Below are 17,863 nucleotides of genomic sequence, written 5' to 3' on the forward strand. Positions count from 1 at the left end.
TTGTAAATCTAGAGTTATCATTACTCAGCTGGAAGAAGTGATTTCTGAGTGTTCCCACGGTAGATCACCCATGCAGTGTGTATTCCTTCTCTTTAGTGGTAGATGTTGCTTACCATGTGGGTTTGAGGCTCAGGAACCAGAGGCCTGTGCTCTGCCCAAGAACTGTCTTCTTTCTGGGTTTCAATACATGTATTTTCCTGAAGGAAGAGAGGAGTCTGCAAAATTCTTGGTTCATAGTTCTAATCATTGACCTGTATCAGAAGGAATCTACTTTCTGAATATCTTTGTTTAAACATGATGTTCTAATTTGGGAGGACTGGTCCAGCAATCTGAGTTAAATGCCCAGGACCCACATGGTGGAAAGAGAGAATGAGGTTACTCTGAACTATTCTCTTCTCCTACTTCGCTTCTCTCTCTCTCTCTCTCTCTCTCTCTCTCTCTCTCTCTCTCTCTCTCTCTCTCTCTCTCTCTCTCGTACACACACACACTCTCTCTCTCAAACAAACAAACAAACAAACAAATAAATAAATAAATAAATGTAATAAAAATTTTAAAACTTGAAGATTAAACATAAGTCTGTGTGGCCTCTCCTGGGTATTTTGGTAATACCAAACCCTGGGGATGAGTTGTTGCCTTTCATGTAAGGAAAGGTTAACTTTATCCTGCTGAGAACCACATTGGTGTACTAAGTAAATCTGAGCTCTTAGTCTGTGTGCTCCAAATTCTTCCTTTATGTCTGGTGGATTTGCTTTGTTTGGTTTTTACCTTTTTTTTCTATCTCTATGTGTGTGTTTGTGTGTGTGTGCACATGCAGGTAAACCTGTGTGTGCACATGCAGGTACACCTGTGTGTGTGTGTGTGTGTGTGTAGAGGTCAGAGGTTTTGTCTGTTGTGGAGGCAAGAGTGTGGAGGTTAGGGAACAACTTTTTTTTTTTTCTTTTCCCGAGACAGGCTCTCACTATATAGCTATGGCTGTCCTGGATCTCACTCTGTAGCCCAGGCTGGCCTCGAACTCACAGAGATCCGCCTGGCTCTGCCTCCAGAGTGCTGGGATTAAAGGCGTGCGCCACCACTGCCCGGCAGCAGACAGTTTTTGAGAGTCAGTTCTCTTCTTCCACCCTGTTGGTTCCAGGAATCAAACTCAGGTTATCAGGCTCGGTGACAAGCTCCTTAGCCACTGAGCTTTCTCACCAAACCTGGAGTTCAACAGTTCAGCTAAACTAGTTGGTGAGAAGCCTCAGGAGTCTTCCTGTCTTCACCTCCCCAGCACTGGGATTATAGGAGCACGACCCCATGCCGGCTGTTTGTTTGTTTGTTTGTTTGAGGATGGGTGTTCTGGGGAGCCAGCTCAGGTCCTCATGCGTACATGGTAAACGGTTTACCAACTGAGTTGTCTCACCGGCTTTTTTGTATTTTAACTTACTGGGGATCAACTCAGAGCCTCATGCCTGTTACTATACCCCAGCCCCATATTCAGGGGGTTTGTAACCCAATCTTTGGTTAGCACTGGCTTCTCTACCTTGAGTTCAAGCCTTGACTCACTATAATCTGACGGCCTCTGTGAGTTTTCTGTGCCCCTCAAATTGCCGCGGTGAAACCTGCCTGGGTCTCCTGCTGCCTTTGATTGGATTAGTTTCTGGCTTCACAAGGTGGTGAAGAGATGTACATATTGGTCCTGACCTTCTATGTACCTTAGTAGTACCATTACTCTCCTCTTGGGCAGCCCCAGCCAGCTCTATTGAGATATCAAATTCTGTATCCAGTGATGCACAGTGAATGTCACACGGAGGGTTCCGGTGCACTGCGGCTTACACAAAGCTGAACTGTCACACTGTCCCCAGACAGCGTGAGTGAGGAGCTGGAGCACTGCCTCACTCCCCCACTCCTCATGTCCAACCTCCAGTGCAGCGGTTCTCACCCTCCTGATGCTGCGGCCCTCCCTTTAGTACAGCTCCTCAGGCGTGGTGGCCTCGGCCATAAAATTATATTTGTTTGTTTTCGAGACAGGGTTTCTGAGTGTAGCCCTGGCTGTCCTGGAACTCACTCTGTAGACCAGGCTGGCCTCGAACTCAGAGATCCACCTGCTTCTGTCTCCTGAGTGCTGGGATTAAAGGCGTGCACTATCACTGCCCAGCTATAAAGTTATTCTTGTTGCTATTTCTTTTTTTTTTTTTTTAAGATTTATTTATTTATTATGTATACAGTATTCTGTCTGCATGTATGCCTGCATGCCAAAAGAGGGCACCAGATCTTATTACAGATGGTTGTGAGCCACCATGTGGTTGCTGGGAATTGAACTCAGGTCCTCTGGAAGAGCAGTCAGTGCTCTTAACCTCTGAGCCATCTCTCCAGCCCCTGTTGCTATTTCATAACTATAATTTTGCTACTGATATGCAGGATATCTGATATGCAACCCATGTGAAGGGTTGCTTGACCCCCAAGTTGAGAGCCACTGCTCTGGTACTGCTCATGTCTTTATTTTATTTTATTTTTTTTCCAAGACAGGGTTTCTCTATGTAATACCTGTGGCTGTCCTCACAGAGATCCACCTGCCTCGGCCTCCTGAGTGCTGGGATTAAAGGCATGCGCCACTACCGCCCAACTGCTCTAATTCCATCTCACTGTTGGGCCACACTGTGATTAGCCCATTTAGATCACTTTGACCATTGTTAGTCCAACCTTACACTTCTTTCTAAACAAAGATGAGATTAACTCTCTCTTTATAAACTATTTGGTAATTCTCCATTACTTCGCAAGAAGGCCTGGTCCTCAATATAACCTGGTTCCTGCTAATCTTCCAAAACTTCATGCTCAGCTTTATATCACTATAGTGCCCATTCCCAGGCATACTCTAGACTTCTGGGCCTTGAAGTATGTTTACTCTTTCTGTTTGAATCTCCATTCCTTACCTCTGCTGACTTGACTCTTTTTGGGGGGTGTAGGGAGGACAGAGCTTGAGAATCAAACCCAGGGCCTTGTACATGCTAGAAAAATACCATGCCATGGAGTGTATATATACCTCAGCCTCTCTCTGCTCTCTGTGAATCCAGAGCTCACACTGTAGCCCAGGTTGGCCTTGAACTTTTAACAATCCTCTTGCCAGTCTCCTGAAGGTTACGATTGTTGTTTGAGCCAACATGCCCCATTACTTGATCAATTCTTGCCTTGCCTAACACCGTGTGTCACTCTACATATGGCAAACTACTCTTTCTCAGGCTTAACACTATGCTCTGTTGAAATCCACTATTTACTGGGCATGGTGGAACTTGCTTGTAATTCCAGCATTGGGCTATATATTGGGTTCAAGGCCAGCCCAGGTCACATAAGACTCTTATCTCAAAAAAGGGGAAAAGAGCTCCAGGTTAGTCTGGGCCACATAGAAAGACCCTTTCTCAACCTAGTCTTAACCAATTTCTATAAAAATTATGTTTCTGTGTTTAGCGGCAATTAATGAGGCAATTTCACATAGTTTATCTGATAGTCCAAAGGGGTTCATTTTGAGTCAACTTACATCAAGCAAAGGGGTTGGTTATGGGATCCAGCAGAGGTGAGGTACAGTCCAACATGTTTCTCTGGAGAACTCTGACTTGGTTTGCAGTTCAGCATCCAGCATCCAGGATCATGAGGTAGCCTGGAGAGTGAGCACATATACATTTCAGGTCTTAAGGGGTCCCCATCTCAGCCATGTACTGGGTGGGGGCAGGTGCCTAGCAGTTACCTGCTGCCTCCTGGGGATGGTGCTTCAGGGGTGAAGCACAGACAACCGCCCCTACATCTATGCTTTTTCTCTTTTAAATTTAATGGTTATTGATCATATCTTATATTTCTGTGTTTTAAAAGGGAAACAATAGGAACTCGAGAGATGGTTCTGCTAAGAGCACATACTATATTTGCAAAGGACCTGAGTTGAGTTCCAGCACCCACACCAGTTGGTTCACAGGCACCTGTAACTTCAGCTCCAGGGCATCCGACATCCCCTTCTGGTACCTGCACTCATGTGCACATCCCTCCCCCATAATTAAAAACAAAAATCTAGAAGTAGACATTGGAACATTCCTTTAGTTCTGCATGTAATCAATAGGTGTTTGATAAATGTTTCCTTTAGTCATTTTACTACCAAGTCTGTCTATCAATGAATAGGAAATTCCCAGCTGTCTTCAGTTCCTGGGTCCTTAGAGGGTCAGTGTAGGTAAAAAGGGAATGAGTTCTGCAAAGTATTAGCACAGTAACGTTAGCACTTCTACCTGTGTGGTGCCGCTTAGAAGGCAGAGGCAATCAGATCTCTGTGAGCCAGCCTGCTCTACATAATGAGTTCCAGGTTAGCCAGGGTACATAGTTAGGTCCTGTCTCAAAAAGGTGGTAAGGGGTAAGCAAGGTATTCTGGTGTACAGCCACCATCATCCCTGTTCTGTCTGAGCTCAAGGTCCCCTCTGTTTCTTGAAGCACAAATTTGTTTTGGAGCTACCTAGTGACATTGTGCCAAGATTTCTGGTCTCAAGTGCGCTGGAATAGATTTTAGCCATGTGGTAAACTGGGCAAATATGAGACTATGGAACAGGGTAACTGCCAAAGAGAAGACTGTACATGAGGAAGGCTGTAGAAACCACACAGGAAAGAGCGAAATAAAAACAGACTCAAGGTAGTTTTGCTGCATACAGTGTATTGGGTCCACCTCTGTAGGAAGATAACGACTGGGAAGCTCACCATAGAGACCTTGGAAAACAGCTTTCTGAGTTCTTATGGGTGCTGATGCTGGAAGAGGTCTCCAGCATTCTACATCCCTGTTTCAGAAAAGATGAGTCACAATAATGAGGAGTGATTTTAACATTTAGGAAATCTGACTTCAGCTAGAAGGGCCAGGAAGACTCAAGAGGATATGAAGGACCCAACAGCTGTGCCTGGTGAATGTTCTTGCCCCCTGTTAGGCTTGAAGAACAGCATGAGACTGAGATCCAGGGAAATGTAAGGCAAAACCCTGAGACCTAGACCCTCCACTGAGATTGAAATCCAAGTTTTGTTTTTTTTTTTGGTTATTTTTTTGTATTTTTTTTTTTTTTTTTGGTTTTTCGAGACAGGGTTTCTCTGTGTAGCTTTGCGCCTTTCCTGGAACTCTCTTTGGAGACCAGGCTGGCCTCGAACTCACAGAGATCCGCCTGCCTCTGCCTCCCGAGTGCTGGGATTAAAGGCGTGCGCCACCACCGCCCGGCTATTTTTTTGTATTGTTTTGTTTTGTTTTTTCAAGACAGGGTTTCTCTTTGTCCTGGAACTTGCTCTGTAGACCAGGCTGGCCTCGAACTCACAGAGATCCACCTGCCTCTGCCTCCTGAGTGTTATGTGTGCAGGTGTTTTGCAATATATGTATGTCTATGTACCATGTGTGCCTGGTGCCATAGGAGGCTAGAAGAGGACATCAGGTCTCCTGGAACTGGGGTTACAAACAATTGTGAGTTGCCATATGAGTGCTAAGAATTGAACTCTGGTCCTCTGGAAGAGCAGCCAGTGTTACTAAACTGCTGAGCCATCTTTTCATTCCCTACTCTTAACTTCTTAAGTAGTCAAAGACATCCTTTTGCAGGGTATTGTGTCCATCAGTTTTTGTTACTTTGTTTTTGGACAGAGTCCAGTAGCATTGGATGGCCCATTATGTTGCTTTGTAGACCAGACTGGCCTTAAACTTGCATGATCTCCCTACCTCTGCCTCTAGAGTCTAGAATTACAGATATGCACCACTGTTGTCCTTCAGGGTTATCCTGACTATACTGACCCTCTCTTCTGTTTGCATAGGTGTAGACGGGGCACTGCCTACAGAGCAGGTCCTGCCAGCCTTGCTGGAGAGGATGCCCCCGTGTCCGTGATGGGCTGTGGGACAAGCAAGGTCCTTCCTGAGCCACCCAAGGATGTCCAGCTGGATCTGGTCAAGAAAGTGGAGCCCTATAGTGGCACTAAGAATGATGTATACAAGCACTTCATCACAGAGGTGGACAGTGTTGGCCCTCTCAAAGCTGGGTTCCCAGCTACCAGTCACTATGCACCTCCTTGCCCTGGTGTTCCCACTGCTGGCCACACAGAGCCCCCCTCAGAACCACCACGCAGGGCCAGGGTCGCAAAGTACAGGGCCAAATTTGACCCACGTGTGACAGCTAAGTATGATATCAAGGCCCTGATTGGCCGAGGCAGCTTTAGCCGAGTGGTTCGTGTGGAGCATCGGGCAACCCGACAGCCATATGCTATCAAGATGATTGAGACCAAGTACCGAGAAGGGCGGGAGGTGTGTGAGTCTGAGCTCCGAGTGCTGCGCCGGGTACGCCATGCCAACATCATTCAGCTGGTGGAAGTGTTTGAGACGCAGGAGCGTGTATATATGGTGATGGAGCTGGCCACTGGCGGTGAGCTCTTCGACCGGATTATTGCCAAAGGTTCTTTCACTGAGCGGGATGCCACAAGAGTGCTGCAAATGGTGCTGGATGGTGTCCGGTATCTGCATGCCCTGGGCATCACACACCGAGACCTCAAGCCTGAGAATCTCCTCTACTACCACCCGGGCACTGACTCCAAGATCATCATCACTGACTTTGGCTTGGCCAGTGCCCGAAAGAAAGGTGATGATTGCCTGATGAAGACCACCTGTGGCACACCTGAGTACATTGCTCCTGAGGTCCTGGTTCGAAAACCCTATACCAATTCCGTGGATATGTGGGCACTGGGTGTTATTGCCTACATCCTACTCAGTGGCACCATGCCCTTTGAGGATGACAACCGCACCCGGCTGTACCGGCAGATCCTCAGGGGCAAATACAGTTATTTGGGGGAGGTGAGTTTGTCTTGCTTCTGTTCCAGGAATGTTAGGGGCGCCCCTCAGTGGGAAGGTATAACCTCTAACTCGTGGTCAGTGGGATTTGCTTTCAGGGTACTGCTCATGGAGGCCAGTGCAGAAATGACAGGGTCTAGCAGAGTGCCCTGGTTTAGATTCCCTTAAACATAAGCTTTGAGGTGAGGACTTGGGAGCAGAAAATTTATGTGGGAGGTGGTTATGTAAAGACGGGAAAAGTGATCAGGAAAAGATGCAGGAAAGAGGTCAATCTAATGAACAAGTACATTAAGAAATGGGCTTAGCCGGACGGTGGTGGCGCACGCCTTTAATCCCAGCACTCGGGAGGCAGAGGCAGGCGAATCTCTGTGAGTTCGAGGCCAGCCTGGGCTACCAAGTGAGTTCCAGGAAAGGCGCAAAGCTACACAGAGAAACCCTGTCTCGAAAAACCAAAAAAAAAAAAAAAGAAATGGGCTGGCCGGGCTGGTCTCCATATCAAGTTCCAGGCCAGCTAGTGAGACCCTGTCTCAAACAGAACAAAAGAAGTGGGCTGGGACTGGGAAGATGGCTCAGCTGGTTACATGCTTGCCATGTAAGCACAAGGACCTGAGTTCTGATCCCCAGAACCCAGGTAAAAGAGTTGGATGTAGTGGCATGCACTTGTCATCTGAGTACTGGGGAGCCAGTGGTGGGAGGATCCCTCTAGCCAAATTACTGGGTTCCATATTCAGTGAGAAACCCTGTCTCAAAAAATAGGGTGGGGAACGATAAAGGAAATCACCCTCTGACCTCATCATACATATGCATGTATACCTGTACATACACACATGAACGCATGTACACGCAGACACCACACACACAGAAGTGAACTGCCACTTGGGCTACCACTGTGGGATACTGGAAATTAGTCCCACTTTCAGCCTTGTGAATAATTATGTGGAATGTGTCATAGAAACATATCACCAAAGAGCAAGTGTGTGTGTGTTTAAGTGTAACTACTGTACCTTGTGAGTAAAGACTTTCTTTTGCGGGAGGTGGGGACTAGAGAGGTGGTTCTGTGTTTCAGAGTGCATATTGCTCTTATGGAAGTCCTGGGTTCCATTCCCAGCACCCATGTTGGTCAGCTTACAACCACCTATATAACTCCAGCTCCAGGGACCCACCTCTGTGGGTAATAGCACACACATGCACATACCTCCACACACACATATTCATAAAGATAAAAAATCTTTAGAGCCAGGTGGTGGTGGAGCACGCCTTTAATCCCAGCACTCGGGAGGCAGAGGCAGGAGGATCTCTGAGTTCCAGGCCAGCCTGGGCTACAGAGTGAGTTCTAGGAAAGGTGCAAAGCTACACAGAGAACCCTGCCTCAGGGCAGGGAAAATCTTTAGAATTTCTTTTTGGCATTGAATCCTTTATGTTTCTTGCCTGTCTCGAATGTTAACAAGTACTGGATAAAGCCCTCAAGTAGAGAGAGGCAGAGAGATGCAGGAGCTGGCTGTGGGAAGCTGTGACTAGGCCTAGTAGCTGCAGGTGAACTCAGAGGTGAATGTGGGGTAGTGTCTCTCCAGTGTCTGTTCCACTGAGTATCACATAAGCTAGAATGAATGTGCCCCATCCTCAGGAACAGTTTCTTATCTCTGTTTAGTTTTGCCAGACAACAATAAGGACCCCATGTGTCCTCATCTTTTGATTTTTAAAAGAGAAACCAGATCTGATTTTAAGATGTTAGAAGTTAGTTTGCTTTTGTTTTGAGACAGTCTCATATAGCCCAGACTAGCCTCACACTCAATATATAACCAAGGCTGGCCCTTCAACTTTTAATCCTCCTGCCTCTGTTTCTTAAATGCTGGGATTACAAGCATGCACCACCATACCTAGCTTTAGCTCACATATTGAAATGGTAAGTTATATGCCAACAAATGCTAAGCATGTGCCAAATTCAAATAGCAACCTATCCAGTTTGTGTATCCAGGTCCATGGATGCTTCTGACACTTGCAAAATATATTGTCAGATTTTAGCATTGCTGGTTGCTAAAGGGAGGTGCGAAGAGAGTCATTGCTGGTTGCTCTTCAGAAGGATGCTGACTGGGTAGGAGATGAGGCTGACCACAGTAGACTGCAAATTCGGCAAGCTGGAGAGTGCCTGTGTGCTCGTGGAAGAGCGTACCATGCCTTGTGAGGAACAGGAGCCGAGATTTACAAGACTGTAGGACTCTGCCAAGACAGAGTGCTCCCCTCAGGGCCGGGGCTGCCACAGTGCTGCTATTGTTGTCTTTGCCTCTTTTTGTTGTTATTTGATTTTGATTTGTTTTACTTCTTAATGCTTTATTTATTATTGTGTATGTGCATAATGTGAATATGTGGGTATGTGTATGCCACAGCATGTATGTAGAGGTCAGAGGACAACTTTGTGGAGTAGATTGTCTCTTTACACCTTTGTGTAGATTCTGGGAATCAAACTCAGATCATGCTTTACCTACTGAGCACATTTAAGTGCCCCTTTGCTTTGTTTTTTTGAGGGAGAGTCTCATGTAGTCCAGACTGACCTGAAGTTCTATGTAGCCAAGGAAGGCCTTGAACTGCTAATCTTCCTGCCTCTACCTCCCAAATTCTGGGATTAGAGGTGTGCATCGCCACTGTCAGCTGCCATTTCTGCCCTTTTTTTTTTTTTTTGTACCTGCACAGAAGGGAAGGCGCTCTGGGATCACCTGTGACCTCGCTTTTCTCCCAGGGCTTTGGTCCTGGCCTCTCTCATCCCCATCACCTGGCTCAGGACAGTGTTCCTTGTCACTGGACACCAGGGCCTCACATCACTCACTCTGTTTCATGCTTGGGATCCCATGCTCTATTAACCTCTATCCCTGGTAGTTTGCAGATGAAGTCGTGGGGTTAGTCAAGGATGTCCCTTTCTCAGTTATGGAGCTGCTCTTTAGGAGGGTCCCCAGGTGATATGTTTCTAAGGTGGCAATGATTTGAGGACAGAAGCCTTCCTCTTCAGTGCAGCTCTGTCACAGGCACCATTTACGAGAGGGTGATAACTGTTTACCCTGACACCTGTGTATGGTCTCTGGAGTAAAGGGTTGTTATAGAACACCTGGTACTTTCCACAGGGTGTCAACATCATGGAAAGCTCATGCCTGGTCTGTTCTTTGGAGATTTGAAGTGAATAGGTATGTGATTCAAAAATTGATTCTCACATGCTTGTGCTAACAACGGAGGATGCCACAGGTCAGCCAGAGAATCCTGTAGAGGCACTCAGAAAGTTCTGTGGTCTTGATAGGAGGCCCGGGGACCGCATTAGATTAGAGCTGAAGCTGATGCTTTACCTAGAGCATGACTGTCTGAAAGCTGAAAGGCTGCTTCTCTTCTGAGCTTTGTACGGTGCCTGGGGGTCCCTCCAGATGACGGGCAGCATGGAGCTTAGCTAGAGGAGGGAGGGAGAGAGAGTAGGTGTTTCGCAAGGGGAAAGACTTGAGAAATCTGTAGGGACACCTAAGAATCTCTGATCCTGGCAGTTGTTGATCAAGCAGTTTATTTAATTAGAGCTTGCACAGCCTGGCTACCTAGCTATTGATAATCTGAGCATGGGGGAATAACAGATGAGCAGAGTAGGGGTGTACTCAGGCCTCCTGCTTTTGCTGGAATTCAAAGACTAGAACTAGAGATTCTGCTCTGCTCCACTGGAGTCATGGGCCATGAGGCTGGACTCTTAGTGTGAGCTGGACTCTTATTGTGAGCGTAGGAGCTGGGCAATACCCAGTCTTTGCCTCCACGAACCTCTGGTTGGAGTTGAATGCATAAGTTCCCAGTTCAGAGTCAAATTCCTGGCAGACCCTGGTCATATTTTTCTCCTAACATGAGCTTGGCTGACCCCCAGAACAGATCTACTATCTATCCTTTGTGGGAAGCTTTGAAGCGATTTGTCTGGGTGTTGCCTGGGAGAAGTGGATTCCTTGCTAGATCTGATCCTCTGTGTGGAAACCAGTTCTCTTTTTGTTCTGCTGGTTACTGCCTACCCACAAGCATATCTGGGAAAAATACAAGAGACGTGAAAATCAGTACCCCATCTCTGTGGAGCTGGAAGTTGCTTGAGGAGAGAGAATTAGAACAGGAAATGGCGGCAGGATGAATCCTTTTTGGCAAGCACATGTCCCCAAAGACCTGGCATAAAGAGTCATTGGGTGTGTGCGGTCCAGAACATGGGCTGTGTGTCTCAGGTCAGGTTGCTGGGCCCGGCCCTCTCACACCAGCCATCTATTGTGTGTTGTGTGTCTTGCTTGTCTCCATGCCTGCTAATGGAGCAAGGCCTACCAGAGAAACTTGCCTGGTTGGTGAGGGGATGCTGCCGTGAAGAGAGAGGAACTCCCGTTGTGAGCTCAGCGAGGTGTGGCAAGAGGCATTCCCTCACTATAGAGTAAGTCTCTTGGTCCTGGTGCCTTTCTAGGGAAGTTTTCCTGTATTCTGTCCCTCACAGTGGTGTTTGCTGTGCACCAAGCCCTGTCTGGTGTCCTTATTCCTTGCAGGGTTTGTCTACACAGCTAACAGAAGGCTCCTGCATAGGTAGACTCCGAAAAGGGAACCTGACTGACTGAGCTCCAGGGGTGAAATAGGGGACTGTGTGAGAGAGTTGAGCCGCAGTGAAGGGGGCTGAGGGTTTGTTTTGGGGAACCCTGTGCTGCTGAGACCCCCAGCTTCTTGACAGGACAAATGCGGCAGAAGGTGCTCCAGGAGATGCCTAATTAATTGGATGGTGTTAGAATGACCTCAGCCTGGCTCGTGGGCCTGTTGGAGACGGAGGCTCCGTGTGGTTAGGAGAGTGATGCCGAAGCCCAGCTCTGCAGGAGGAGCCTCAGTGTTGAGGGCAGATGGAGAGGCTGCTGGACCACCCTCTGTGACCTCCTTCATAGACCCGATGGGGCCCTGTGCTCTTCCACAATCCTGACGTGATACTCCAGTGCAAAGTCCAGGCTCAGGCTGCACCCCATGTGTACATCCCACAGGCCCCAGACATTTTCTTCATTCACTCAGCACAGTGAGCTTTTGCTCAAACTATTCTATTTCTTCTTGGTGTTGACCTTGGATATTTATCAGCTACAAAAGGTCCAATTCAAAGATTGTTTTCTTACTGGGCAGTGGTGACACACATCTTTAATCCTAGCACTTGGGAGGCAGAGGAAGACGGATCTCTGTGAGTTCAAGCCTAGCCTGGTCTACAAAGGGAGTTCCAGGACAGCCAGAGCTACACACAGAGAAACCTTATCTTGAAAAAACCGAAAAAAAAAATTGCTTTCTTTAGGAATAATGCTGGCCGCTGCCATTGTGTAGAGCCTATCATCGTGCAGAGATACAAGGTACTGAGCTGGGTGTGCTATCTAGCATCTCCAGTTCCCACATTTTACACATAGGGAAACTGAGGCTAGTGTGGTTAAGTGATTGCCAGCAATTTCACACGAACAGGCAGCAGACCTGGGATCGGATTGTAAGCCGTCTTGGCTTCAGGGGCTGCATTCTCCTTTCCTGGCAGCACATGCCTCAGCATGTTGCTAGGGTCTGTTTCAGTGCTTCCTTGAATGTTGTGTGCGGACACACCTCTCCTTGCTTGACCTATGAGGTTCTAGAGGACACTGTGTATCAACACATATGCCCCCCACAGCCCTGACTTAGCTCAGGGACACCATAGGACCTATTTCAAAGTTTGCTGGGTTGAACTGGAGTATTTGTTTATTTATTTATTTATTTATTTATTTATTTATTTATTTATTTATTTATTTATTAATTATGTACACAGAAGAGGGTGCCAGATCTCATTACAGATGGTTGTGAGCCACCATGTGGGTGCTGGGAATTGAACTCAGGACCTCTGGGAGAATAGTCGGTGCTCTTAACCTCTGAGCCATCTCTCCAGCTGATGATTAGTAGGAATGTTCTTCTGGTTTCTTCTAAGGGAAGTACAAGTAGTCACTGGTAATGCCCTGGGAAGGGTCCCAAATGCAATTGCTGTTAGGCAAGATGAAGCAGAGACCTTGCTGGTGGTGTGCTTAGGAGACTGCTGGCCGGAGCTGCCTGTGGGCCCAGACAGAAGGGTTCACAGAATGCCAGGAGTGAATGTGCTCATCACGCAGGGCAAATACAGGACACTGAAAGAAGAGGAAATGCATGCAGATGGTTAATATTGCAAAGAGAATTCTGAGTTTACCCTGTTTAGAGGTGCTGATAAAGAAGATAGTGTGGAAGTGATGGGGAACATATTGCTGAGGGGCAAGGAAGGCCTGTATGAGGGTGAAGACACAAATCCACCCCAAGAGGTGAACTTCCTGTAACAGGAGAAGACCTCAGGAGGCTGGAGGAGCTGTTTTTAAAGGAGTGAACACAGGATGTGAGTCATCTGTAGATTCATACTGAAGCATAGTTGGGGTTCTCTCACTCAGAGCTGCTGTGCTTCGCTTGACAAGAAATGTGACAGTCCTTGGCCTGATGTCATTGCTTTTGTCAAGGGTTCTATTCCTAGAGGCAGGATGTATGAAGAGGCTCTTGGAGGATTGATGGCAGAATGCTGGGGCCATCAGCAGTTGTGCTGTCTTTCGAATTTAGAAGCCTGAATTGCCATCCTCCTCCACTTGGGCATTCTGAGCCGTGAGTGAGCCTGGGTGACTACCCCAGGAACAGGTGGGCTTGGGCAGAGGCTCACAAAGCCTTTTTCAGGAGAATAAGTGCCTCTGAGCAGGTGACAGAGTTGGTGGGAGAAGAATTCCACCCTGCTTCTGCCTGGGGAATATGGGATGGTGGGAGCCGCTCTCCCAGGGATGGGTCTCTGGTCTGTATGCCAGCCATCCTTCTGCTTGGGCCAAGGTTCTTGAGGAGCAGCGAGATGGACTAACACCATTTAGTTCTGGTCACCCTGTAATAAGATGAGTTCTCAAAGTCAGCTCTTCCCTGACACTCTCTTCACCTCACTCTTCCTCGCTTCTTTTTCTCATAGCTCTTGCACTCAGGGTTACATGATGGTTTTCCCAAATTTATAGCTGCCATGGCAAGAAGACACAAATAAGGGACACCAGGACTTGGCTCAGCACCAGTACTTGGACAATATGGGATGGCAGGATGAATGAAGAGATGAATCTTTTCCTTTTTTGGTGTTTCGAGACAGGGTTTCTCTGTGTAACGGCCCTGGCTGTCCTGGAACTCACTTTGTAGACCAGGCTGGCCTCAAACTCAGAGATTCGTCTGCCTCTGCCTCCCAAGTGCTGGGATTAAAGGTGTGCATTTCACTACCGCCCAGCGTGACTCAGTCTTCTATTCCATGGGATCTGAACCACATTGGAATGGACCTCAGTTTTGCCCAAAACTGCATGCACTAGACATAAACAAACTAGACTGCTGTTACCCTCCAACAGGCCTTCCTTAATGTCTAGCAACATGTATCACTGAAAGGTGGCCTTGTTTGGGCCACTGGGTATGGGCAGTAGATTCTCAATGGCTGGAGGGAGACCTGTCCTTGGTTGGAATCCTCACTTAGGGAGATAAGGGCCGTTCTTTATGTGATGGGGCAGGAGGTAGGCTCCATGGGAAAGAGGAACAGAGCCCCATCATGTGCTACCTCTTGGGCTGCAGGCTCCAGAGTCTAATCCTTTAGGCATTCTTCTGTTGCTGCTGCCCTGGTTACACACTCCCCAGAGAGCGGTACCTTAGCTGTAGTGATAGAAGCAGCTGCCATTCCGTACACTGCTGCATTTAGCCCTTCCTACAGAAAGGCCTTGCTCCAAACACTCCAGCAACCGTCAGCCTTGGCTAGAGCCACCTCTCATCTTTGCCATTTCCATTTCCAGCCCTCAGAGGCCGGCCCTCCAGCAAAAGGGAGTAACATGGCTGCGCTCAGGTCATTCCCTGTGCATGAGTGGTCCTGTCCCTCTCCTCTTCGCTGTCTGTCTTCACCCGGATAGTACCTCCTTGTCATAGGCTCTGTTGCTTCCAGGCTTTCTAGTTCTGGGAGCCGCCAGACTCTCATCTCTCCCACGTTCTGACTTCTTCAGATTCACTCATGGCCTCATACACTCCACTCCCTCCGCCTCGACTAAGATAGATGCTATTGGGTGATGGTTATGGTGACCTACCTGGTCCACCTGTCCCCTGTTGGCCATACCTCTGCATACCCCCCTTCCCCACTTAGGCTCTCACCTCCCAGGGCCACTCTTTCTGCCTAGAATGCCTTGTTTTCTCTGTGTCCCAGTACATGCATGCTACCCCATATTGGGCTCTGGTCCAATGCTGTCTGGCTCACTTAAGTAGAAAGCTGAGTTACCTTCATCTCTACTTATCCTGCTATTCAGTGTTGACCAAGTACTGGTCCTGAACTAAATCCTGCTGTAACTAGGGTTCTAGGGACACAGACCTCCAAAGACAGAGACCACAACATCTGTGAGTAAGATTCTAACAGCCACTGAGGCTCCATACCACTTGAGAGTTAAAATGGAGGACTGGGTGTGTATCTCAGTTGGTGGAGCCTTCCCTAGCATACCTGAGCCCCCGTGTTTGATCTGAGCACTGCATATATCAGGAGTGGTGTATACCTTGGGGTGGAAACGGGAGGATCAGAAGTTCAAGGTCAGCCGGGCATTAGTTCCTCATGTTTTATTTCATTGCTACTCCATAACTGTAATTTTGCTGCTGTTATGAATTGTAATATAAATATCTGATATGGTTGAGAATCTCTGGGCTAAGATCAAATGCAAATTTCAGGGCTGGAGATGATCCACTTGCCTAGTATGCTCGAAGCACTGCAGAAACAAACAAAATACCAAAACTGTTTTCAGTTGAATGCAGCTGAGGATGTCAAGTCAAGTGGTAGGGTCACTTGAGCCCAGGAGTGTGAGACTGACCTGAGAAACACAAAGAACTGTCCCAAAACAAAAACAAAAGCAAAGCCCAGCAAGGCATGATGGTACACATTTAGAATTCCAACACCCAGAGGCTGAGGCTGACCTGTGAGACCTTGTCCTACAAACTCCTTGAAACCTCTGTTCTTTTTCTGTGTTTAGACCGGCCCTCCACACCCTCTTCTTGGCTGCTCACTCCCTCCCTAGCCACTATGGAGCCTCAGGGTTGGGAGGGATCCCGGTGTTGCTGTCTTGATCAGCGGATTCACCGATGTCCAAACCTTTTTGGAAAACCCTGACCTTGGAGGCAGCTTCTGAGTGTGTTGTCATTATTGTTACAATGAGAGTTCTCTCTCCTGAGTAAACCCAAAGCTCTGTTTCCCAGAATTTCTTCTGTGCCCTTTTCTCGGCTTTGATTCAGGCCCACGTAAGTACAGAGAGGAGGCCTTTGAGGGTGGGAATACTGGGTCTGAAAATATAAAAATACCTCTTGAGACAAAGCTGAAGGAAGGGCTGAGTCATGTTAGCAAGCCCGGCTTTGTTCCTTCCTCCCCTGGCTGCTGTGCAGCAGGATGACCCTCTTATCCCAGACTCATGGGATGAATAAGGAACCTCAGGGGTCAGGCGGGCAGCTAGAATATCATCACATCCTCTGCCTCACATGCAGCCAAGGAGTGAAAAGAGATGGGAAGCCATGTTCTTAAAATCCAGAACTTTCAAAATTAGGAGACACTTAGAATTATGTTGTGGTGTTCAGTCTCTCCATGTTGAAAGTTGGGAGGATGTGAGTTCTCTTAGGTCATACAGAGAAGTGGAATTGGTCACTGGGCTCATAGCCTGACACTATCCTGTCACTCTGATGCCATCCAGAAGAGACCTGGGCCATTGGTCTTGTAATCTCACTTGAGAGTGGTCAGCCTTCTGCCAGAGGAAGTCTGAGGCAGCAGGTGATCAGGATCTGCTGCCAGAAGGAAGCAGCTTTCCCATCCCTATGTAGCCTAGGCTGGACAGGTGCTCCAACCTCATACCCTTAGCTTTCAGGCTCAAAGTGAGGCTATATCATGTCCTTGGGAAATGTCCTTGCTATCCCACTCAAGTAGAAGGGGCAGAGAAAAAGGGAGATACATTCTCTGAGCTGGAACACAAGGCCTTTGTATATTGGTGCCTCTCCCTCTAGGAGAGAGTTGGAGTCCACAGAGGAATGACTTTGCCCAGGAGAAAAGTAGGGGATAATGAGGGGAAATTGGTGAGTGGGTGCTTAGGGAGTGGTCCCTCCCACTCTTTACAGTTGTCTCCTGCGCTGTTACAAACTCAAGAATAGGTACTTTAGCTGCAAGGGAACAAGGTCTTTGCGAGTCTGTGTACGAGGGAAAAAGGCAGCCCACTTGATGGTCAGACTCAGAGTGACAGTGATTGCCTTCCTCCCACAGCCTCAGCCCAGGGCCCAGCCCCACCCATGCAGTGTCCAGAGACTCAGGAGAGTATGGGCTAGGAGCATATATATTGAAGCTGTCTTCTAGTCTCCTGATTGTCTGCAGGCAGAGCTAACTGACCTCTTCCTGCTGGCCCTCACCCTGTCCTGTGTCTCCTAGCTGTCCAGACACAGGTAGAAACAAATGGGAGACTAACCAGCTGCTAGTTGGGACCTGTCCCATCTGTCAGCCACCTGAGGCCCATGAATGTCCCTGTCTGACTACAAGGATATATACTGAGGTCAGAGTTCTGTCCTTTAGCCAGAGAAAGCAGTTAGAACTTTGGGAACTGAAGGCTGTGGCTGTTTAATCATTTTTCTTTTTCTCATGTCCAGAATACCTCCTGACCGGTCAGTCATAGCCTGGCAGACATACTTAGGCTTCAGAGAAGCAGATGGGATGGGCTTCAGGTAATGGGAGGTGCTAGATTAGACATGAGTCCAGAAGTGGGACTGTGGAAGATATAGGAGACCTTACCTTTCTGAGTAATGTGGGAGGTCTAGGTAAACCTTTCAAAGGTCACTCAACTGGAGGTCACCCCAAGCCCCAGCTTTACTGTCTGCAAGCTGGACGAGGACTACTTTCCTGGGATCAGCCTGCTTAACTTCCTACTACAATTTTTTCTAACACACAAAGGTTAGATAGACTGAGTCACATTGGCTTGGGGACCACTACCAGCATAGTGCTCCCAGCTCTTCCCAGATGGG

General features: G+C 47.8%; 1 protein-coding gene across 1 annotated transcript in view; it reads left to right on the plus strand.

Moving 5' to 3' along the window:
• Pskh1 (protein serine kinase H1) overlaps positions 1-17,863 on the plus strand; it is a 34,779-nt gene that overhangs the window by 11,529 nt on the left and 5,387 nt on the right. The window contains exon 2 of the mRNA XM_042277609.2: positions 5,785-6,811. Coding sequence (XP_042133543.2) covers positions 5,855-6,811 — 957 coding nt within the window. The 5' untranslated portion in view covers positions 5,785-5,854. The remainder of the gene's footprint in view (positions 1-5,784; positions 6,812-17,863) is intronic.

The sequence above is a fragment of the Peromyscus maniculatus genome, chromosome 5 (genome assembly GCF_049852395.1).
Source record: "Peromyscus maniculatus bairdii isolate BWxNUB_F1_BW_parent chromosome 5, HU_Pman_BW_mat_3.1, whole genome shotgun sequence".
NCBI lineage: Eukaryota > Metazoa > Chordata > Mammalia > Rodentia > Cricetidae > Peromyscus > Peromyscus maniculatus.